The sequence below is a fragment of the Siniperca chuatsi genome, linkage group LG10 (assembly GCF_020085105.1).
Source record: "Siniperca chuatsi isolate FFG_IHB_CAS linkage group LG10, ASM2008510v1, whole genome shotgun sequence".
NCBI classification, from domain to species: Eukaryota; Metazoa; Chordata; class Actinopteri; order Centrarchiformes; family Sinipercidae; genus Siniperca; species Siniperca chuatsi.
Window position 1 is genome coordinate 30943240 of NC_058051.1, and position 20000 is coordinate 30963239.

Consider the following 20000-nt stretch of genomic DNA (forward strand, 5'->3'; position numbering starts at 1 on the left):
GTGACTGCTATAATGTTCCTGGCTGGCTAGCAAGTTAGCAGTTAGCTTGCCAGCTACACAATTTTGCCAACTAACCCTGTGAGTAGTCGCTACCACCAAGCTCCTAGCGACACTTTCTGGTCTGACCAGGGCTTATTTGTGCTGTCTGTCTCTCTCTGACTAGTTAATAATACGTTATTTACCACAACTCTGAATTATTGCATAACAATAACGAAAACTGAAGTTGGAAAAACATATCGTTAGCCGGCTGACAAGCCGCAGCTCTGCCAGGGACAAATTTGTCTGTTAGCAAGTGTTAACTACCATTAGCTTTGTCGTCACATAAAAACTTTAAAAGTGGAATAAAGCTCAATGCTAACAAGCTTGACAGGTCACTCTTAGCTAACACAGTAATCAGTGTTAGCTTGTTGGGAAATTGAGGTTGTGCGTCACATTCCTACTCATGTTCTTGGGAGTCTGAACTTGGCAAGTTTAAATCAGGATGCAGTAAAATGTAATGTACACTGCCTCTGTTTTCCATTATATATTATATTTATTAAGTGTGGTGAGTCATTTTGGGAGCTAGCCTCCTAGCTGGCGCTAGCTTGCATTAGCGGGCCCTCACATCTCCAAAAACATCTGAGCATTTTCAAGTAGGCGTTATTTCAACCACATATTAGAAATCTTAACTGTTAATTTCACAGCTAATAATTTAATGACGCTCATCTCTAGTTATAAGCAGCTCAAACTGAGACTGTAACTGGCTATAAACTGACATGTGGTATCCAGCCCAAAGAAACAACAAGAAATACTTAAATACATAATGCAGATCTGATATATTAGCCAACAACTTCACTAGCACTACTGTATAGTTTTGAATACGTGCTTTGGCACATGAAGAGAAAGTGCACACTGGACTGATACAACACACCACTCAGAACCAGTAAGAACCAGCCTCCAAAAGAAAAGAAAACTCATATAAAAGAAGCAAAATTGCCCAACACAAATCACTCAGATTGAAAGTTAAAAACATTTTTCACCACATCAAGACAGCTGATGATGATGGGAACTATAAGGCTGAGTTACTGGCCATTTCCTTCCATTCCCACTGGGGGAGGAGAGGGCAACACACCACTGGAGTCTGCTTTACACGCCAAAAACACGCCGTGACAACCAGAGCCACGCACAACTGAGCACCATGTTCGTGACGGAGCTGAGGTAGAAGGTAAAAAAAGACTTCAACATTTTGAGAAATCCAGTTTTCAAAACATTTTGTAACCCAGAGTCAGATGTTTCAGATGGATATCAGTTTCATCTCTGTGTCCAGGATGTGTTTAGCCTAGCTTAGCACAAAGACTGGAAGCAGGGGGAAACTGTTAGCCTAGCTCCATCAAAGGAGAAAATTTCACCTTCCAACAACTCCAAACCATTTGCTGGTATTTTATGTTATGCTAAAGGTTTTATAGTTTAAAGCATAAACTAAACTTACTATAGCTAACTTACTAACATTATAGAAAGAACTTATCAACCTGTTAGTTTAGCAAAGCACAGAGTTAAGTTAGTGTTAACCATTTAGCCAAAGATGAGCACTGCGCTGTAACTTGTTAGCTTAGAGCACAAACTGCCTCTCGGTAGAAAAGAACGTGGCAGCTAGCCAGTTAAATGCTAAATGAAAGGCTGCACACTTAGCAGTGCTAGCTCGTCTTGTATCTGTAACATGTGACTCTGGAGAAGACAGAGAACAAGAGAATTTACTAAAATGTCAGATTGTTCCTTTAACCTTCACCTTGTTAGCCGTTAATCTGAACTGTGGAGCCAACATGGCCGCCGCTGAAACCCAGCCTGTTTGTTTGGCTCTGGCTGTGTGGAGGTCTGCAGAGTGTGGAGGAACAGCGAGCTTTAACCTTTACATAGTCACATGACCGAGGGGTCACAGGACAATAAATTATATTTACAAAAACTTTACTCTTTGTTTTCTTCTTGCATCAACATCAAATACAACCCAGACTCATAAACACGGAAATATCCAACAAGAAGTCTGTCTTTTCAGTTCATCATAGCATCAGATAGATTCATCAGAATAACAATAATAATATTAATAATATTCGCTTTTTTCACTATCAAAACACTTTGTCCAAAAGGTGTTTATAGAGACAGGGAGAGAAATACTGTACCACTGGAAGTGAAGATGATAAAAACAACTAAAGTCTTTTTTCTTTTGGGTTCCGTTCAGATCGGCTCCGTCTAATCGCTGGATTCATTTCCAACATCCAGGAAACAGAAGCCTTCGAGTCCATCTGACGTGGAGAGGGTCAGTGTTCGGTCTGAACTCAGCAGAGACATGAAGGTTTACAGTCCAGTCTGGCTTCTGGTTCCTTCATGTCTCCACCCGTCTTAAAAAACTCTTTCAACCTTTTTACATCCAACTGGAGGATAAAAAACAAAACCCACCCCACATCATCACCTGGGCCTGGGACCATCAGAGTCCTGCAGAAGCCTCATATCTCACAGGTGATCAGGGCTGCAACTAATGACAATTTTCATTTTCAGTTATTATTTTCTCGTCTGGTCAATAAAGGTCAGTAAATGTCGGGATGATGTCTTCAGATGTCTTCAGATGTCTTGTTTTGTCCAAAACACAAAGACATTCAGTTCACTATTAAAGACCAGCAGAGAACAGCTGAGCCGGGTCCATTAACGAATGATCAGTTTGAACTCAGTCAACTAATCGATTAATCAGCTAATCATTTCAGCTCTACGGATAACAGTCTCTTCATGACGTCAACCTAGAAAGGTTTTACTTAAAATGCTGATGTCATCATCTAAACATTCTCTGATTGGTCCGTGGAATCTGACCCGGGATCAGCTGACTCTCAGTGGATGGTTTTTGTTACATCATCAAACAGATGATGTAACAAAAACAGCTCACAGCTGATGATTTGGGACTTCATATAGAAGCTTATTTAAAATAAAAAGACAACACAGGTCGAATGTTAGCAATTACAAAAACAAAAAGTCGGAATTATTCAAAACGAAATCCCAAAGTTTGGCTTTGTGTGTTTCACAGGTTTGCTCAAAATAATGAGATACTGAGACGCTAACTCAGCTGTTATGAAATTTAAGGTCAAACTTATTACTAAAATTACTAAGTTAAGATTTCGACTTCTTAAATTACAATTATATGATATTAAACACATTCTGACTTTAAATGTAAATTGCGAGATCATTAAATAAATCAAAAATACGAGATGACATTTTTAATTTTTAAGTCAAAATTGTAACTTATATTTGATTAGAGAGTAAATATCTTGGTTTATTAGAGTATTTTTATTTTTCATCTTTTGTTGCTGGCAGAAATGGTCTTCCACACATCAGCAGTGGACCGGGAGGAAGTCTGGGGATTTGGGCCGTTATAACAAAGAGGAATGCATCTTAAATTAAAGTAAGCGACGCAGAAAATTAATCGATTACAGTTTTAATAATTAATAATTTCTCCGTTAAAGACTTCAAATATCTCCTCCGTTCTCTGCCACACGTGAACTGAATCTTTTTGTGTTTTTGAAAAGTTGGTGAGAACTAAACAATGACATCTGGAGTTATTTTGACATTTGACAAAGAAATATTAATAATATATATAATATTGGAATACATTTAATATATTAATAATGTGTAGATTAACTGCCGTGAATGTTTGGGTGAGATTTCGTCAGCACCGCGATGAACCGCCTCAGTGATTTTATAAAAACCTGCAGTACCTGACTTCACCAGAAGAGGACACAGAGGCTTCAGGTAAAATGAGTCCACACCTCAGAGCAGAGGCTGCTGGGAAATGTAGTTTACCTCCACACAGGTGCTCTGATCGGCAGGTGTGGAGGTGAGACAGCAGCAGTGAGGTGACGTTTGGGATTAAAAATGGAAAAGTGCATTTAAAGAGGACACGTCAGTCTCTCTTTCAACAGTCTGACCGTTTATATCCACTTCCTGTTTGAGCTCAGGAAACCAACACCGCAAACGTTATCTTTAAAACCAGAGAAGAATCTGTGATTCGAACCGTCGCCATCCGTCCAGAGCGACTCGTGTTGGGAGACAAACAGAAAAACACAGCAGAAGTCTTCACACTTCCTCGTATCAGAGACCAGAACCTGAGACCAGATCACACCAGCCCCATCGCCACACCAGATCGTCATATTAGACGATTCTGCCAAACCCCAGGTTACGTCCAGCGCTAACGTTCTTACAGTCCTCGCACCGCAGCTGCAGCTCTGTGACGGGACATGGACTCTGGTGTGCTACATGTGAATCCACCACCCCGACCTCCGCGAGCAGCCGGTGTGACTGAGTGCTCGCACGTCCACCGTCCATGTCCTACACCTGTCCTTTACTGTCCTCGTCTCCACAGACACGCTACTTCCTGCATTAGCTCTAAACGCCGGCGTTGGACGTAAACTGTGAGGTGCAGAACTGTCCGATACGAACGTGACTCAGACTAACTGAGACCCGGGCTCCCGGTCTCCCGGTCTGTAGCTCAGTCCGGTCTCTCACTACGGGTCTCTCGCTGGTCTCTGCAGAAAAGTGAAGAGAGTTTCTGGGGTTTATAGACGAGGGCTGTTGCAGATTGAGAGGCTGCATCACAGCCGGCTGCGAGGAGAACGTAAGGGCAGCGGACCGGACCTGAGATCAGCTCGCCTGCTGGGTTCTGGCTGCTGCAGGCCGGGCCGCTCAGAGGCCTCCTACAGCCAGAACAGCATTTAAGTGAGTTAACCAGGAAAATACATCCGTCCGCTCCACCTGCTGAACACCGGATAAATGAAGAAAAGGTCACATGGAAACGCTGGAAGTTAAATAAATGCGCTTTCAGAGAGCTTCAGACTGAAACCGAGAGAGAAATTCACAAATGTGACTCGATTCACTTTTAAATTTTGGATCAGTTTTCTGAATATGATGTCACAGCTCTGGATGGAGGTGTCTCCATAGCAACAGCAGCTGAGGCTTATGGGTACTGTAGTGTTTAAAGTCATTCCACAGACCAAAGTGAGGGGAGAATAAACGGCGGCGGCTCTGTGTTCTGATGTCGCTGTTGAAAGGAAAGTTTCCTGTGAGAGAAGAGGCTCCGCCCACCTCGCTGTGATTAAGCACAGGTGGAAAAAAAGGTGAAGAAGGTGGGGAGGAGTCATGCAGATGAACCACGCAACTTTAAATACACAGAGAGCTCAGAGTGTGTGTGTGTGTGTGTGTGTGTGTGTGTGTGTTAAATATCAGCTACGACTGTATGAACTGGTTTCCGATAGGGATTGATATTTTAAAGACCATCATCGCCATCTTTCCTCGTCCAATAGAATCACGTGTTCTCGCCCTCTGCTGCAGCCGCTAGCTCCTCCCCCTCCTCCTCCAGACTCTCCACGATTGACCGGTGGACCTGATGCTCCTCCCCTCTCCCGGCCCTTGACAGGACGTCCATCCATCGCCGCTGTAGCTCCTCCCCGTCAGCGCTGAAGTACAGCGTCAGGTGACTCTGGGAGATCTTGAAGGCGTGGCGTCGCTCCAGGCGGTCACATGACTCAGGAAGGGAGACGTCGAACCCAATCAGAGGCACGCTGCGCTGCGCCTTCACGTCCTGGTGGGAAAATAATAAATAGTCAGAGTGCATCATGGGTATTACACCATGGCTAAAGACCAAAGGAAACAAAAACTGAAAGCCATCATCATTTCCTGCCTGCTGTATTCTGATTGGGTGGTTGGTTTGTATCTGTATTCTGATTGGGTGGTTGGGTGGTTGGTTTGTAGCTGTATTCTGATTGGGTGGTTGGGTGGTTGGTTTGTAGCTGTATTCTGATTGGGTGGTTGGGTGGTTGGTTTGTAGCTGTATTCTGATTGGGTGGTTGGGTGGTTGGTTTGTAGCTGTATTCTGATTGGGTGGTTGGTTTGTCATAGCAGTAGCCCTGAAACCTGCCCAACGACCCACAGGACTTATCCGAGCTGCTGGCAGATGTACAGTGTTTGTTCATCCTGTGGCTGCGATGACCCCTGCGGCCTGTAGGGGGCGCTAGCAGCATAACAGACTGCTGTGCAGAGCTTTGTAACGTACCTGCGGAGCTCCGTAGATGTAGAGCACCAGCGGCTCGTTTTCAGGGACGACGAACCAGGCCTTCTGCCAGCCCCGCCCCCCTCCTTTCTCCATGTGGTGAAGAAAACTACAAATCACACTGTTCTCTGCTGCCAGGGAGGCCTGTTTCTATGGCAACAAGAGATGAGAGAAAATTCAAGGGGACTTCTCAGCGATGTCACTGTTCTTCTACGGTTATTTTTGGAAAATAAAAATTAAAAACAACAGAAACCCGTCGGTGGGACAAACATCATATACAAACACAGAGAAATGGTGACGTCACAGTAATGTCACCCTAACCTCCAGGATGGAGCGCCTCCTGTGGGTGCTGCTGGTCAGCGTGGCGGGCGAGGGCGACACTCCCACCAGCATGGCGTAGCAGTCGACACAAACGCGGTTGGTTCGGTTGTTGTCGTACGACAGGCGAGCACGAAACTCTGAACATTTCCCACAAACCACCTGGATTCAACACAGACAGACACGACAGCAACGTGATTCTGATGACGGCTGAAGTTAGCGAGTTTCTTTTCTGCTGTTAGCTGTTAGCGGATATTAGCTTAGCTCTTAGCAATACTGCGGGTTTGGCGTTGGAATCACACACATATGTGAGGTGTTTATTACAGGTGTTGCTCGGATGAGGTGAACGTACGTGTCCGCAGGCTTTACAGTGATGTCGTCTCTTGGTGATGGAGTTGAACGGCTCCTGACACTTCATGCACAGCGTGACTTCCTTCTCTCTGATCGGAGTCGGAGCTCTCTTCCCCAGCTCCACACAGCTCTGAGACAGAGATGAAGATGAAGACGAAGAGTTAGAAGTGACCCTTTCTGCAGCTGGAGGTCTACGGGGGGCGAGCTGCAGTACGGCAGGGGGCCTCGGGCTGGACCCCGTTTCCTGATAACGATCAATATTAGAAATGAAGCTTTGAAATGTCTACACTCGTTTCCCAAAGCAGAACTAAAGAGTGCAGTTAGTCTGCAGCTTTATAATTCATGTTCCTGGGTGGACGTCAGTTTAAGACGCTCTGATTGGTTACTCTAGCAGCGATGGCTCCTACCAGTCTCAGCGTCAGAGTTCACGATAAAGACGATAGAAACTTGTAGTGTTTGGTTCGAGTCACTCGTGAAGCCTGAGAAGGTCCCTCAGACGGATCCTGAGACCCTCTGAGTCCTGAGCTGCTTTTGGGAAACGAGGCTCTGACCTGTGACCAGCTGATGGTTAGTTACCGGGAGTGGGGGTGGACTCGTCGTCTCGCAGCGAACAGTTCAGATGTCTGAAGCTCTCCATCGTCTGCTCGTGTCTCTGGATGGTCGCCTGGATGGCCTGACAACACACACACACACACACACACACACACACACACACACACACACACACACACACACACACACACACACACACACACACACACACACACACACACACACACACACACACAGAACACACACACACACACACACACACACACACACACACACACACACACACAGAAACACACACACACACACACAAACACACACACACACACACACACACACACACACACACACACACAAAAAGCTATAAATGTAACATACATAAGGCCGTTAACAGTGAACAGTTGTCAGATTTGAACCCGTGTCGCTCTAACAGCTGGATCAGAAACTCAGCACTTCCTGCTCGGAGCAGCTTATGATCCTGACCGCTGACCCTGTTTATACTTTTACTCCGTACAGGTGACGTCACTGCAGCGAGGTGAGAAGGTCAGCTAAATTCAGGGTCTTAAATGGCACTTTAACAGCAAAAAGGACAGACCGTGTCTTCTTGTGTTACCTGTATCCAGTCTTTCTTGTCCTCCTCCGTCCTACAGAGACACAATCACACAGAAAACCAGTCAGAAAACAGCCAGTGGGGAGGACTGGTTTCTTTACATTCTAGTTCCAGGAAGTCGGTCCCTAGCACCTCCTTCCCGATGACATCACACAGGTCGTGGAAGACGGCGAGCTGTGACTCATCACGTAGTCTGAACCCGACATTACAGACACTCATTACTCCTAGTGTCTGTGTCTCTGTGTCTCTCTGTGTCTGACTGTGTCTCTGTCTCTGTCTGTGTGTCTGACTGTGTTTGTCTGTGTCTGACTGTGTCTGTGTCTGTGTCTGTCTGTGTGTCTGACTGTGTCTGTCTGTGTCTGTGTCTGTGTCTGTCTGTGTCTGACTGTGTCTGTGTCTGTCTGTGTGTCTGTCTGTGTCTGTGTCTGTCTGTGTCTGACTGTGTCTCTGTCTCTGTCTGTGTGTCTGACTGTGTCTGTCTGTGTCTGTGTCTGTCTGTGTCTGACTGTGTCTGTGTCTGTCTGTGTGTCTGTCTGTGTCTGACTGTGTCTGTGTCTGTCTGTGTGTCTGTCTGTGTCTGTGTCTGTCTGTGTCTGACTGTGTCTGACTGTGTCTGTGTCTGTCTGTGTGTCTGTCTGTGTCTGTGTCTGTCTGTGTCTGTCTGTGTCTGTCTGTGTCTGTGTCTGTGTCTGTCTGTGTCTGACTGTGTCTGTGTCTGTCTGTGTGTCTGTCTGTGTCTGTGTCTGTCTGTGTCTGACTGTGTCTCTGTCTCTGTCTGTGTGTCTGACTGTGTCTGTCTGTGTCTGTGTCTGTCTGTGTCTGACTGTGTCTGTGTCTGTCTGTGTGTCTGTCTGTGTCTGTGTCTGTCTGTGTGTCTGTCTGTGTCTGTGTCTGTCTGTGTCTGACTGTGTCTGACTGTGTCTGTGTCTGTCTGTGTGTCTGTCTGTGTCTGTGTCTGTCTGTGTCTGACTGTGTCTGTGTCTGTCTGTGTCTGTGTCTGTGTCTGACTGTGTCTGTGTCTGTGTCTGACTGTGTCTGACTGTGTCTCTGTCTGTGTCTGTCTGTGTCTGTCTGTGTCTGTGTCTGTCTGTGTCTGACTGTGTCTGACTGTGTCTCTGTCTCTGTCTGTGTCTGTCTGTGTCTGTGTCTGTCTGTGTCTGACTGTGTGTGACTGTGTCTCTGTCTCTGTCTGTCTCTGTCTCTGTCTGTGTCTGTCTGTGTCTCTGTCTGTGTCTCTGTCTGTGTCTGTCTGTGTCTGTCTGTGTCTGTGTCTGTCTGTGTGTCTGTCTGTGTCTGTCTCTCTGTCTGTGTCTGTGTCTGTCTCTGTCTGTGTCTGTCTGTGTGTCTGTCTCTCTGTCTGTGTCTGTGTCTCTGTCTGTCTGTGTCTGTGTCTGTCTGTCTGTGTCTCTGTCTGTCTGTGTCTGTGTCTGTCTCTGTCTGTCTGTGTCTGTGTCTGTCTGTGTGTCTGTCTCTCTGTCTGTGTCTGTCTCTCTGTCTGTCTCTCTGTCTGTGTCTGTCTGTACCTGGCCTGCAGCTCCAGTGATCTCTGTTTTCCAGACACCAGGAACGTCCTGGGAACTGCAACACTGCTGGTCTCCTTCAGCTGGACAGAGAGAGAGACAGGTGGAGAGACAGGTGGAGAGACAGGTGGAGAGACAGGTGGAGAGGTTTAATCAGATTGAGGAGCAGAGGGCGGGGCTCCACTCAGTAATGAGTGGTGTTTATCAGCTGATGATGTCTCACCTCCATACCGTCCACATCAATGCGAGCACGGACGCCGTACTTCTGACCAATGAGACGCAGCTTCGGGACACAGTACAGCAACCTGTCATTAAACTGCAGAGACAGACAGGTGTTCTTATTACTGCGTCTTTGACTGCACCAACAAAACAGTAGAATAGAGTAGAAGCCAGTAGAGTACCAGTATGAGGTATCTGTCCTGCGTGGTCCCATTCTTGTTGGACAGTTTGAGGATGTGTCCTTCTTTTATGAGCTCGTTTGTCGGGTTAACGATGTCTTCTTCTCCTCCCAACAACTCGTACACCTTCAACAACTTCCTCATTCGCTCCTGACAGAGAGACAGAGACAGGTAGAGACAGAGAGACAGAGACAGGTAGAGAGAAAGACAAAGACAGGTAGAGACAGGTAGAGACAGGTAGAGACAGAGACAGGTAGAGACAAAGACAAAGACAGGTAGAGACAGGTAGAGACCGAGAGACAGAGACAGGTAGAGACAGAGAGACAGAGACAGGTAGAGACAAAGACAGAGACAGGTAGAGACAGGTAGAGACCGAGAGACAGAGACAGGTAGAGACAGAGACAGGTAGAGACAGAGAGACAGAGACAGGTAGAGACAAGTAGAGAAAGAGACAGGTAGAGACAGAGACAAAGACAGGTAGAGACAGAGACAGGTAGAGACAGAGAGACAGAGACAAAGACAGGTAGAGACAGAGACAGGTAGAGACAGAGAGACAGAGACAGGTAGAGACAGAGACAGACAGAGAGACAGAGACAGACAGAGACAGACAGAGACGGTAGAGACAGAGAGAGACAGGTAGAGACAGAGACAAAGACAGGTAGAGACAGAGAGACAGAGACAGGTAGAGACAGAGACAGACAGAGAGACAGAGACAGACAGAGACAGGTAGAGACAGAGAGAGACAGAGACAGGTAGAGACAGAGACAGGTAGCGACAGGTAAAGACAGAGACAGGTAGAGACAGAGACAGGTAGAGACAGGTAAAGATAGAGACAGAGACAGGTAGAGACAGAGAGACAGAGACAGAGACAGACAGAGACAGGTAGAGACAGGTAAAGATAGAGACAGAGACAGGTAGAGACAGAGAGACAGAGACAGGTAGACACAGAGACAGACAGAGAGACAGAGAGACAGAGACAGACAGAGACAGGTAGAGACAGGAGAAGCGTCTTCATCACTTCGAGGTACTGCATGTTTCCATTCACCTGTTTTTATGAGCATTTTTTCAGTTTGCCCATAAAATATTAAATTAAAAGACAAAATAGTTTTTACATTTGTTTGCGGTGAAAACGTCCGTCAGCTGATGGAAAGGCAGCGTTACAAACATCCGCTCCGACACAAGACAAGGGGGGGGGGGGCTCTGCGGGTCAGGTATTAGCTCAGAGATGCCACTGACTCAGGCCGGGCTTATCGCCCCGGGCTTCCTCAGCTGAGGGCTGGACGCCCCGCAGCTTCAGAGACCACAGCAGCCATCCTGCTGGGACGAGGCGGACTCGTCAATAACTGTGACGATCAGCTGACCGAGCCAACAGCAGCTGAAACTTAATTAGTACTTTATTCTTCCAGAAGAGACCTGAGGTTCAGATGCCCAGGAGAGACCAGGACCCGGTTTCACAAAGATACTTTCGACTGAGCGGACCTATGATCCCCGCCCTGCCCCAGTCCCGTCATGAATAGTGAAATTGTCTCCCGTCCCGCCGGAATCCCACAGGATTCCCGAAAAAATGTCAGGCTCTAGTTCGGTCCTCCAGGAGAGACCTGGGGTTCGGTTCCCCCTTTATCTGCCAGACACCTGAGGAGCCTGAATTGTTGACAATGCGAGACTGTCCCTGAAGGACCGGCAGGATGAGGGCTGAGGAGGATGAAGGTCTGCTGCGGGAATAATCAAATATCAAATCACTGACCTACTGTTATTATTATCTGCGATAACGTTAACCCTGTTGCTGCGCAGGATGTGACCTCAGGCCGGTTTCCCACAGCGAAGGACAAACGAGACGCAGTCAAACTAAACAGACACGAGAAGCAGCAGCTCAGACGCTTAATGAGCGAAATCACAGCAGTTTAATTAAAGATGAACTGAAGGTTAATGACAAACCGACAGCGTTTGATCTCAGCTGAGTCCCGTGTATCTGACTGTGGTCTGAACTGTGGCAGACCACGATGACCATGGTGATTATGGCTGAGAGCTCTGGGTGCTGACTGTGTGAAAGTGTCTTACCATCTTCCTGATGGCGGCGTTGGAGTGTTCTGCTGCCGTGGCGATCAGCTCCAGAGACTCTGCGGAGAGAAACATGACGTTCACGTGATGGATCTCGTGCGTCCTGCGTTTCCTCAGAGCCTTTTGAAAGTGTATATATATATATATATTATGATATATCAGGTTAAAAAATGCTAAAACAATCTCATCACATCACATCTGGCGACGTCGAAACGTCGTTATTGATCTTAATAAACGGTCTTGTTGCGAGCGTCTGAACTCAACAAACAACAACAAGAAGGAGGAGAAATGAGCAGCTTTGATCTCAACAGTAACATTATATTTATTATATCTATTCGTATTTGAAGTTGGATGATTGTGCTGTTAGATGCTGGTGGGTTTACATTTATTCAATATTTGATTTGTTGATTAATGATTAAAGACACGAAAGCTCCTCCAGAGTCTCCATGTTTCCTTCTGTTTGTGTCCTGAACTTCTACAGGAAGTCCCACTGTTCTCACTTCGCTTTGACTTTAGACAAATAAAGGACCGCAGCGCCGCAGAGCAAACTGAATAACTACGAAGCGGTTTGACGAGCTGGACGCTTACTGCGGTCCAGGGACCGGCTTGTGTCGGCCCCTGCAGGAACCTGGATTCAGAGTGACACAGTAAAATCAGTCAGGCGTGTTAGTGAGTACACTTGATGTCCGCAGAGAGAACGGCGGGAAGGCGTATAAGCGTCCTGGTCACTGCTCCGATGTTTGTGTGCGTTTGGTTTACGTACTCTGGGCGTCCCTGTAGTCCGGCGCGTCCTCTGGCAGTCGGTGCAGATAATCTTTGAGCAGCAGCTCGTAGCGAGGAATCCTCTGGACCGGCTCCAGCATGTGATGCTGCAGAGTCAGGTTCCCACAGCGCTCCTCCCTCTGCACAGAGACAACAACAACGCAGATGTTACGACACATAAACAGACGACAGACTGAGAGCGGCGGCGGCGGCGGCGGCAGTGAATCTGGACCTGGATCTCCTGGATGATGGTCTTGAACTGAGCCGATCTCTCCATCCAGGTGTTCACGAGCTCCATGGCTCGGTCAAAGTTCTTCACGTACTCGCCGTACATCTTCAGGAAGGGAGCCAGCTTCTGCAGGATGTCCCCAATCCGCGGGTTCGAGTCCCTGCAGACAAAACAGGAATGAAGTCAAAGCAAAAAGAAGGAGAACCGGCAGGAGAAGAAGAGGAGAGACGCCCTCACCACTCCTCCATCCGCTTCTGCAGCGCCGGCAGCAGAAACTGCTGATGGAAACAGTAGATGGAGCAGATGTTGGAGAAGATGCCCTGAACGACGTCACAGGGGAAGGAGGAGCGAGACCGAGCCTCCTCCAGGAGTCGGGCACAGAAAACCTGCAGGAGGAGAAATAAACAGGAAACAGTTCACAGCAGTTCGTCCTGCAGGGTAAAGGTTTCCATGGTAACAGTGACAGTGAAGACTTTAACAAACAAACAGAACCAACACACCGACTGTGGGACTCTGGGTCAGAGGTCAGGTGACTCACCTGGTCCAGGAGGTGGAGCTTAGAGACGTAGGCGGTCTCTGTGTGCAGCAGCTCGTTGGCGATGTTGAAGACTCTCTGCTGGACAGACAGCTGGACAGAGAGAAAGACAGTATGACACTTTACAGGAGCTTCACAGTGAGTCAGAGCAGTGAGCGTCACATGACTGCTGTGGAAACAAACATCTTCACTGGGCACCGGCTTTTATTTGAGAATGTCTGATACGATGCTTGTGCAGCCTCCATCTTATTCTTCAGTCTCTGCTGGTTAGTTAAAGATGTGCTGGTGTGTTCAAAGATCTCTAAATGCTCCGCAGGAAGACAAAGGTGTCGAACCCTTTCAGACTTAGACAACTTGTGTAAACTCTCTCCTCACCTGTGTGTCTCTCTGCTCACCTATCTGTCTCTCTCCTCACCTATCTGTCTCTCTACTCACCTGTGTGTCTCTCTGCTCACCTGTGTGTCTCTCTGCTCACCTGTGTGTCTCTCTCCTCACCTATCTGTCTCTCTACTCACCTGTGTGTCTCTCTGCTCACCTGTGTGTCTCTCTCCTCACCTATCTGTCTCTCTACTCACCTGTGTGTCTCTCTGCTCACCTGTGTGTCTCTCTCCTCACCTATCTGTCTCTCTACTCACCTGTGTGTCTCTCTGCTCAACTGTGTGTCTCTCTGCTCACCTATCTGTCTCTCTCCTCACCTATCTGTCTCTCTACTCACCTGTGTGTCTCTCTGCTCACCTGTGTGTCTCTCTCCTCACCTATCTGTCTCTCTACTCACCTGTGTGTCTCTCTGCTCAACTGTGTGTCTCTCTGCTCACCTATCTGTCTCTCTCCTCACCTATCTGTCTCTCTACTCACCTGTGTGTCTCTCTGCTCACCTGTGTGTCTCTCTCCTCACCTATCTGTCTCTCTACTCACCTGTGTGTCTCTCTGCTCACCTGTGTGTCTCTCTCCTCACCTGTGTGTCTCTCTCCTCACCTATCTGTCTCTCTCCTCACCTATCTGTCTCTCTACTCACCTGTCTGTCTCTCTGCTCACCTGTGTGTCTCTCTCCTCACCTATCTGTCTCTCTCCTCACCTATCTGTCTCTCTGCTCACCTGTGTGTCTCTCTGCTCACCTGTGTGTCTCTCTCCTCACCTATCTGTCTCTCTGCTCACCTGTGTGTCTCTCTCCTCACCTGTGTGTCTCTCTCCTCACCTGTGTGTCTCTCTGCTCACCTGTGTGTCTCTCTCCTCACCTGTGTGTCTCTCTCCTCACCTATCTGTCTCTCTGCTCACCTGTTTGTCTCTCTCCTCACCTGTGTGTCTCTCTGCTCACCTGTCTGTCTCGCTCCTCACCTGTGTGTCTCTCTGCTCACCTGTGTGTCTCTCTGCTCACCTGTGTGTCTCTCTCCTCACCTGTGTGTCTCTCTCCTCACCTGTGTGTCTCTCTGCTCACCTGTCTGTCTCGCTCCTCACCTGTGTGTCTCTCTGCTCACCTGTGTGTCTCTCTGCTCACCTGTGTGTCTCTCTCCTCACCTGTCTGTCTCTCTGCTCACCTGTGTGTCTCTCTCCTCACCTATCTGTCTCTCTGCTCACCTGTCTGTCTCGCTCCTCACCTGTGTGTCTCTCTGCTCACCTGTCTGTCTCGCTCCTCACCTGTGTGTCTCTCTGCTCACCTGTCTGTCTCTCTGCTCACCTGTGTGTCTCTCTGCTCACCTGTGTGTCTCTCTGCTCACCTGTCTGTCTCTACATTGCAAAAAAGATCAAATGTGTTGACAGAAACTGATGGGGTGTTATTCTGTATCATGTGACCTCCTGACTGCAGGTGGAGCTGTTGTCTGGTGAGACCTCGTAGGTTAAACTGTTGCTTTAAAAAGTAAAGTGCCGAGCGTCTCACCTCAGCAGAGTCCTGTCTGTCTGTCTTGGGGGGGGGCAGCACCAGCGTCAGCTCGGCCTCCTCCTCCTCCAGGTCGCTGTCTCCTTCCTCAGAGAACTCCCTCCTCCTCCTGGCTCCGCCCCGCGCCTCCTCCCCCTCCTCATCCCCTCCCTCCCCCGCGTACGAGGATGAGCTGGAGAGGTGGGGCAGGAGGGCGGGGCTGCAGGGGTACGCAACACCCCCGTCGTCCACGCCGGTGAAGCAGAGCTCCTCGCTGTGCGACGGAGAGCTGATGCTGTCGATGCCGCTGTCCCGATTGGCCAGCTTCCCGTCCGTCTGCGAGGAGGGGAGAGACAGACGCTCCGAGGGGAGCTCTGATTGGTCGAGGAGCGGCTGCTGCTGTTGTTGCTCCCTCATCTCCACGGCAACCACGTCGTCCTCCAGGGGTTTCTCGGAGGCGCTGTAACCCGACTCCATGGAGAGACGCTTCTGATGGAGGTCGTCACGACACGCCGCCGCCAGCTCTTCATCATCATCATCATCATCATCATGTTCATTGTGCAGGTCACCGTCTCCCTCCTCCCCCTCAACCCCCAGTGTGACGTCATCATGACCTTTGATCTCAGAGGGCAGCTCCTCATCAGGTGGGGGAGGGGCGGGCGATGATGATGAAGGTGGTGATGAAGGTCGGGAGGAGGAGGGGTCAGGGAGGCGGGGACACAGAGCTCCCCCGGTGATGTCAGGAACCACAATGATCTGCTCGCTGCACACACACACACACACACACACACACACACACACACACACACACACAATGAAATCTCCATAAAGGCTTTAACGATGACATCACTCCTGCTCCGACCAATCACAACTCACCGCTCAAACTTCTCGATGAGTGACAGGACGCAGGTCGGGGAGGCGGTGCCTTCGGCACGGGTGGGTGGAGTCCGGCCCCCCCGGGGGTCCGCCGGTAGGGGTCTGCATGGCGGGGGAGGGGGCAGGGGCTTGTCTGGGGCCCGGGGGCGTGGCCTCGACACCCCTGCCTGCTGCTGGAGGTGCGGGGGCTTTGGGGGGACTGTGGCGGGCAGAATAATAAACTCATTAATGTCTTAAATCTTACATTAAATAAATGTAAATATTTAAATTTAAATAAAGTTTAATACCCTGGGGTTTTGGTCCAGGCAGCGGCGGTCTGCTCTTGCTCGGTGGTGTTATTGTGGTAGCTGGCAGCTCCGGCGGCCCCGTGTCGTTCACCAGCAGCAGCCCGTTATCAGAGCCGCGGCGCTCGGTTAGCTCCGCCCCTCCCCCCAGGGAGGCGGGGCCTGATGAAGAGGAGCTTGGCCCCGGGTCGGAACTCGGCTGCTGGGGAGCGTCAGCGTCCAGCGCCCCCTGGTGGCCGCACGGTGAGCAGGACGGCTCCAGAGAGAGACTCTTAGTCAGCAAAGTGGGACTGGAGGAGGAGGGACCTGGGGGGCAGGGAGGATACGACAGAATGGCGATCACATGGCATAAAGGCCACGCCCACAGACTGCCAAAATAAAAGCCTTTTGATTTTCATGAGAAAAACAAACAAAACAAACAACTTGTGTTAAGGTGTAACATAAAAACACTCCACTTGCAGGTGCTCAAGTGTTAAGAATAAAAATGTATTAAATATCGTTAATAAATATCGGCTACTACTTTGTAAAAACACACCAACACGTGTCGGCACGCTCGTCTTCCTCACGATGAACACAAACTAAGACGCGGTCTGATTCCACACACCTGTGTTCAGGTGAGCTGACTACATGCCAGAACATATTTGACCGCGAGCGGGAGTTTTGATAAAGGAAACAGTAAATGCTTTAATCACGAGATCGTAAAATTATATGGAAATATTTTTGGGGCGAAATGGACAGGAAGTCCTTCTACAAATCTGTGACAACTGAGAAAACTCCATCTGCTGATGAATATCATGTGAGGTGACAGAAAGCCCCAGAAGAGCGACTAAATGGACCTTGTTAACTCGTTCTTTTAAATACATTTTTTATGCTTTTTTTTAATTTATTTTGTCACGTGACTTAATTTCAGTTAAATTCAATTCAATACAACTTTATTCATCCCTGCAAGGACGATTGTATTGATTGTATGCAGCGGCTCGTCACGCAGGTCAACTAAAGAAACTATGAGATTAAAAACTACATGTGGAGCTAATCAATACCTTAATCTTCTCTATTTTATTGAACTCAGTTCTTCTTTTTAAGATATATTTATATACTTTTTGTTGTGTGTGTTTTCTAGTTCTGCTCTTGTAACTAATCAGTATTATAAATAAAGTTGAAAGAAGTTTAATGAAAACATGAAACGACAAGACAGACAGACAGTCAGTCAGTCAGACAGACAGTCAGACAGACAGACAGTCAGTCAGTCAGACAGTGAGACAGACAGTCAGTCAGTCAGTCAGACAGACAGACAGACAGACACACAGACGCACAGACAGACACACAGACAGACAGACAGTCAGACAGACAGACAGTCAGTCAGTCAGACAGACAGACAGTCAGTCAGACAGACAGACAGACAGACAGACAGACAGTCAGTCAGTCAGACAGACAGACGCACAGACAGACAGTCAGACAGACAGACAGACAGACAGTCAGACAGACAGACAGACACACAGACACACAGACACACAGACAGTCAGACAGACAGACAGACAGTCAGTCAGACAGACAGACAGTCAGACAGACACACAGACAGTCAGTCAGTCAGACAGACAGACAGACAGTCAGTCAGACAGACAGACAGTCAGACAGACACACAGACAGTCAGTCAGTCAGACAGACAGACAGACAGTCAGTCAGACAGACAGACAGTCAGACAGACACACAGACAGTCAGACAGACAGACAGACAGACAGACAGACAGACAGTCAGGCAGACAGACAGACAGTCAGTCAGACAGACAGACAGACAGTCAGTCAGTCAGAGAGACAGACAGACAGTCAGTCAGACAGACAGACAGACAGACAGTCAGACAGACAGACAGACAGACACACAGACGCACAGACAGTCAGACAGACACACAGACAGTCAGTCAGACAGACAGACACACAGACAGTCAGACAGACACACAGACAGTCAGACAGACACACAGACAGACAGACAGACACACAGACGCACAGACAGACACACAGACACACAGACAGACAGACAGACAGTCAGACACACAGTCAGACAGACAGACAGACAGACAGACAGACAGTCAGACACACAGTCAGACAGACAGACAGACAGACAGACAGTCAGTCAGTCAGTCAGACAGACAGACAGACAGACAGGCAGACAGTCAGTCAGTCAGTCAGGCAGACAGACAGACAGACAGACAGACAGACAGACAGACAGACAGACAGGCAGACAGTCAGTCAGTCAGGCAGACAGACAGGCAGACAGACAGACGCGCAGGATGAAATCAGCTGGTTGTAAAAACAGCCTCCACACACACGTGCAGTAATAGCTTCCACATGAGGTCTCTGGCTGTTGCAGCTGGACAGAAATGGAGGACAGAGAGAGAGATGTCTGTGGTCTGTTACGGTTGCAGCTCATTGGCTGAATCCTGGTGCTTCCTGACAGCTGATTGGCTGAAACAACATCAGATTCAAAATAAACATCAAGGCTACAGTAACACGCCTTCGTTTCTCTGTTTGGGGAAAATCGAGACTTTTATTTCGCTGAACTCTCTTGCGTTCATATTGCAGCTACTACAACTCCCATGAGGCTTTGCCTCCATGCCAGCGGCTCAGACTCAGGAATAAGCTCCAAGTCCCAGTTGGTGCCTGAAACATGAGTGTGTGTATAAAGAACGCACAAAATCAATCACACACATTCAGATCCGAGAGCCCGTAGTGTGTCCTTCATACTGGGGGGGGGGCGAGGTCAGGCTGCAGTAAATCTTCGTTGTAACCATGACGATGATGTTTCTCTAACATTGCGCAGACCCGTCGTTGCGCTGTAGAACGTGAGAACTGAAAATAATCTAAAAACCCTCCGAAGCTGCCAGGAAAGACTCTCTCAGCACGCCTGGACTGACTGGTGTTACTGGTGTTACTGGTGTTACTGGTCACCGCAGGTCTCTACAGCTTATACCTGTGTCCTTTATACATTTCACTGAAAATGTCCTGTTAACGGACAGAATGCGTGTTCTTTTAAACTTCCTGTTTCTGTCTGACGTCACGTTTATTCCGATCGCCGTCATCCGCTCATTCTGCTGAGTCGCTGTTTCCTTTCTCCTCTCAGGCTGATTGATTATTCATGAAGGATCAGAAACCTGTCAGATTGTCAATACTGCAGCAACAACAGCAACATCTGCTGTGGATAAAGTTATTGATTATTGATCGGACTGATTGACTGGATCCTCTGATTATTGACACATCGGAACCTCTCGGGATCTTTGTGATTCACTAAACTGATTCGTTTGAAACTACGAGACTCAGATGAGACTCCTCAGGTTGTTTTCTCACTGCCTGACCTGCGACCTCTGACCTCTGACCTCTGACCTCTGACCTCAGCATCAGAGGGTACGACATCAGAGGAAAGTGGTGATCTGATTGGTCCACGAGTGATCGTCCAACTGGAAATATTTAGTCATCTAACAGCTCTAACAAATCTACTGTGGAAACAACAATAAAACAGATTCACTCTAAACATAACTAATAATATAGAATAACAATAATAACTAATAAAATAATAAACCAATAACAGTAACAGTAATGGGAG

At 48.1% G+C, this 20000-nt stretch overlaps 1 protein-coding gene across 1 annotated transcript in view; it reads right to left on the bottom strand.

Moving 5' to 3' along the window:
• fgd1 (FYVE, RhoGEF and PH domain containing 1) overlaps window positions 1–20000 on the bottom strand; it is a 36081-nt gene that overhangs the window by 1059 nt on the left and 15022 nt on the right. Inside the window, exons 2-18 of the mRNA XM_044209998.1 lie at window positions 16410–16712; window positions 16123–16321; window positions 15268–16009; window positions 13395–13484; window positions 13094–13242; window positions 12860–13016; window positions 12629–12767; window positions 11866–11924; window positions 9811–9957; window positions 9633–9725; window positions 9413–9492; window positions 7893–7923; window positions 7324–7403; window positions 6732–6903; window positions 6383–6541; window positions 6065–6211; window positions 1–5593 (exon numbers count right to left, since the gene is read on the bottom strand). The exon at window positions 1–5593 is cut by the window's left edge and continues 1059 nt beyond it. Coding sequence (XP_044065933.1) covers window positions 5318–5593; window positions 6065–6211; window positions 6383–6541; window positions 6732–6903; window positions 7324–7403; window positions 7893–7923; window positions 9413–9492; window positions 9633–9725; window positions 9811–9957; window positions 11866–11924; window positions 12629–12767; window positions 12860–13016; window positions 13094–13242; window positions 13395–13484; window positions 15268–16009; window positions 16123–16321; window positions 16410–16712 — 3023 coding nt within the window. The 3' untranslated portion in view covers window positions 1–5317. The remainder of the gene's footprint in view (window positions 5594–6064; window positions 6212–6382; window positions 6542–6731; window positions 6904–7323; window positions 7404–7892; window positions 7924–9412; window positions 9493–9632; window positions 9726–9810; window positions 9958–11865; window positions 11925–12628; window positions 12768–12859; window positions 13017–13093; window positions 13243–13394; window positions 13485–15267; window positions 16010–16122; window positions 16322–16409; window positions 16713–20000) is intronic.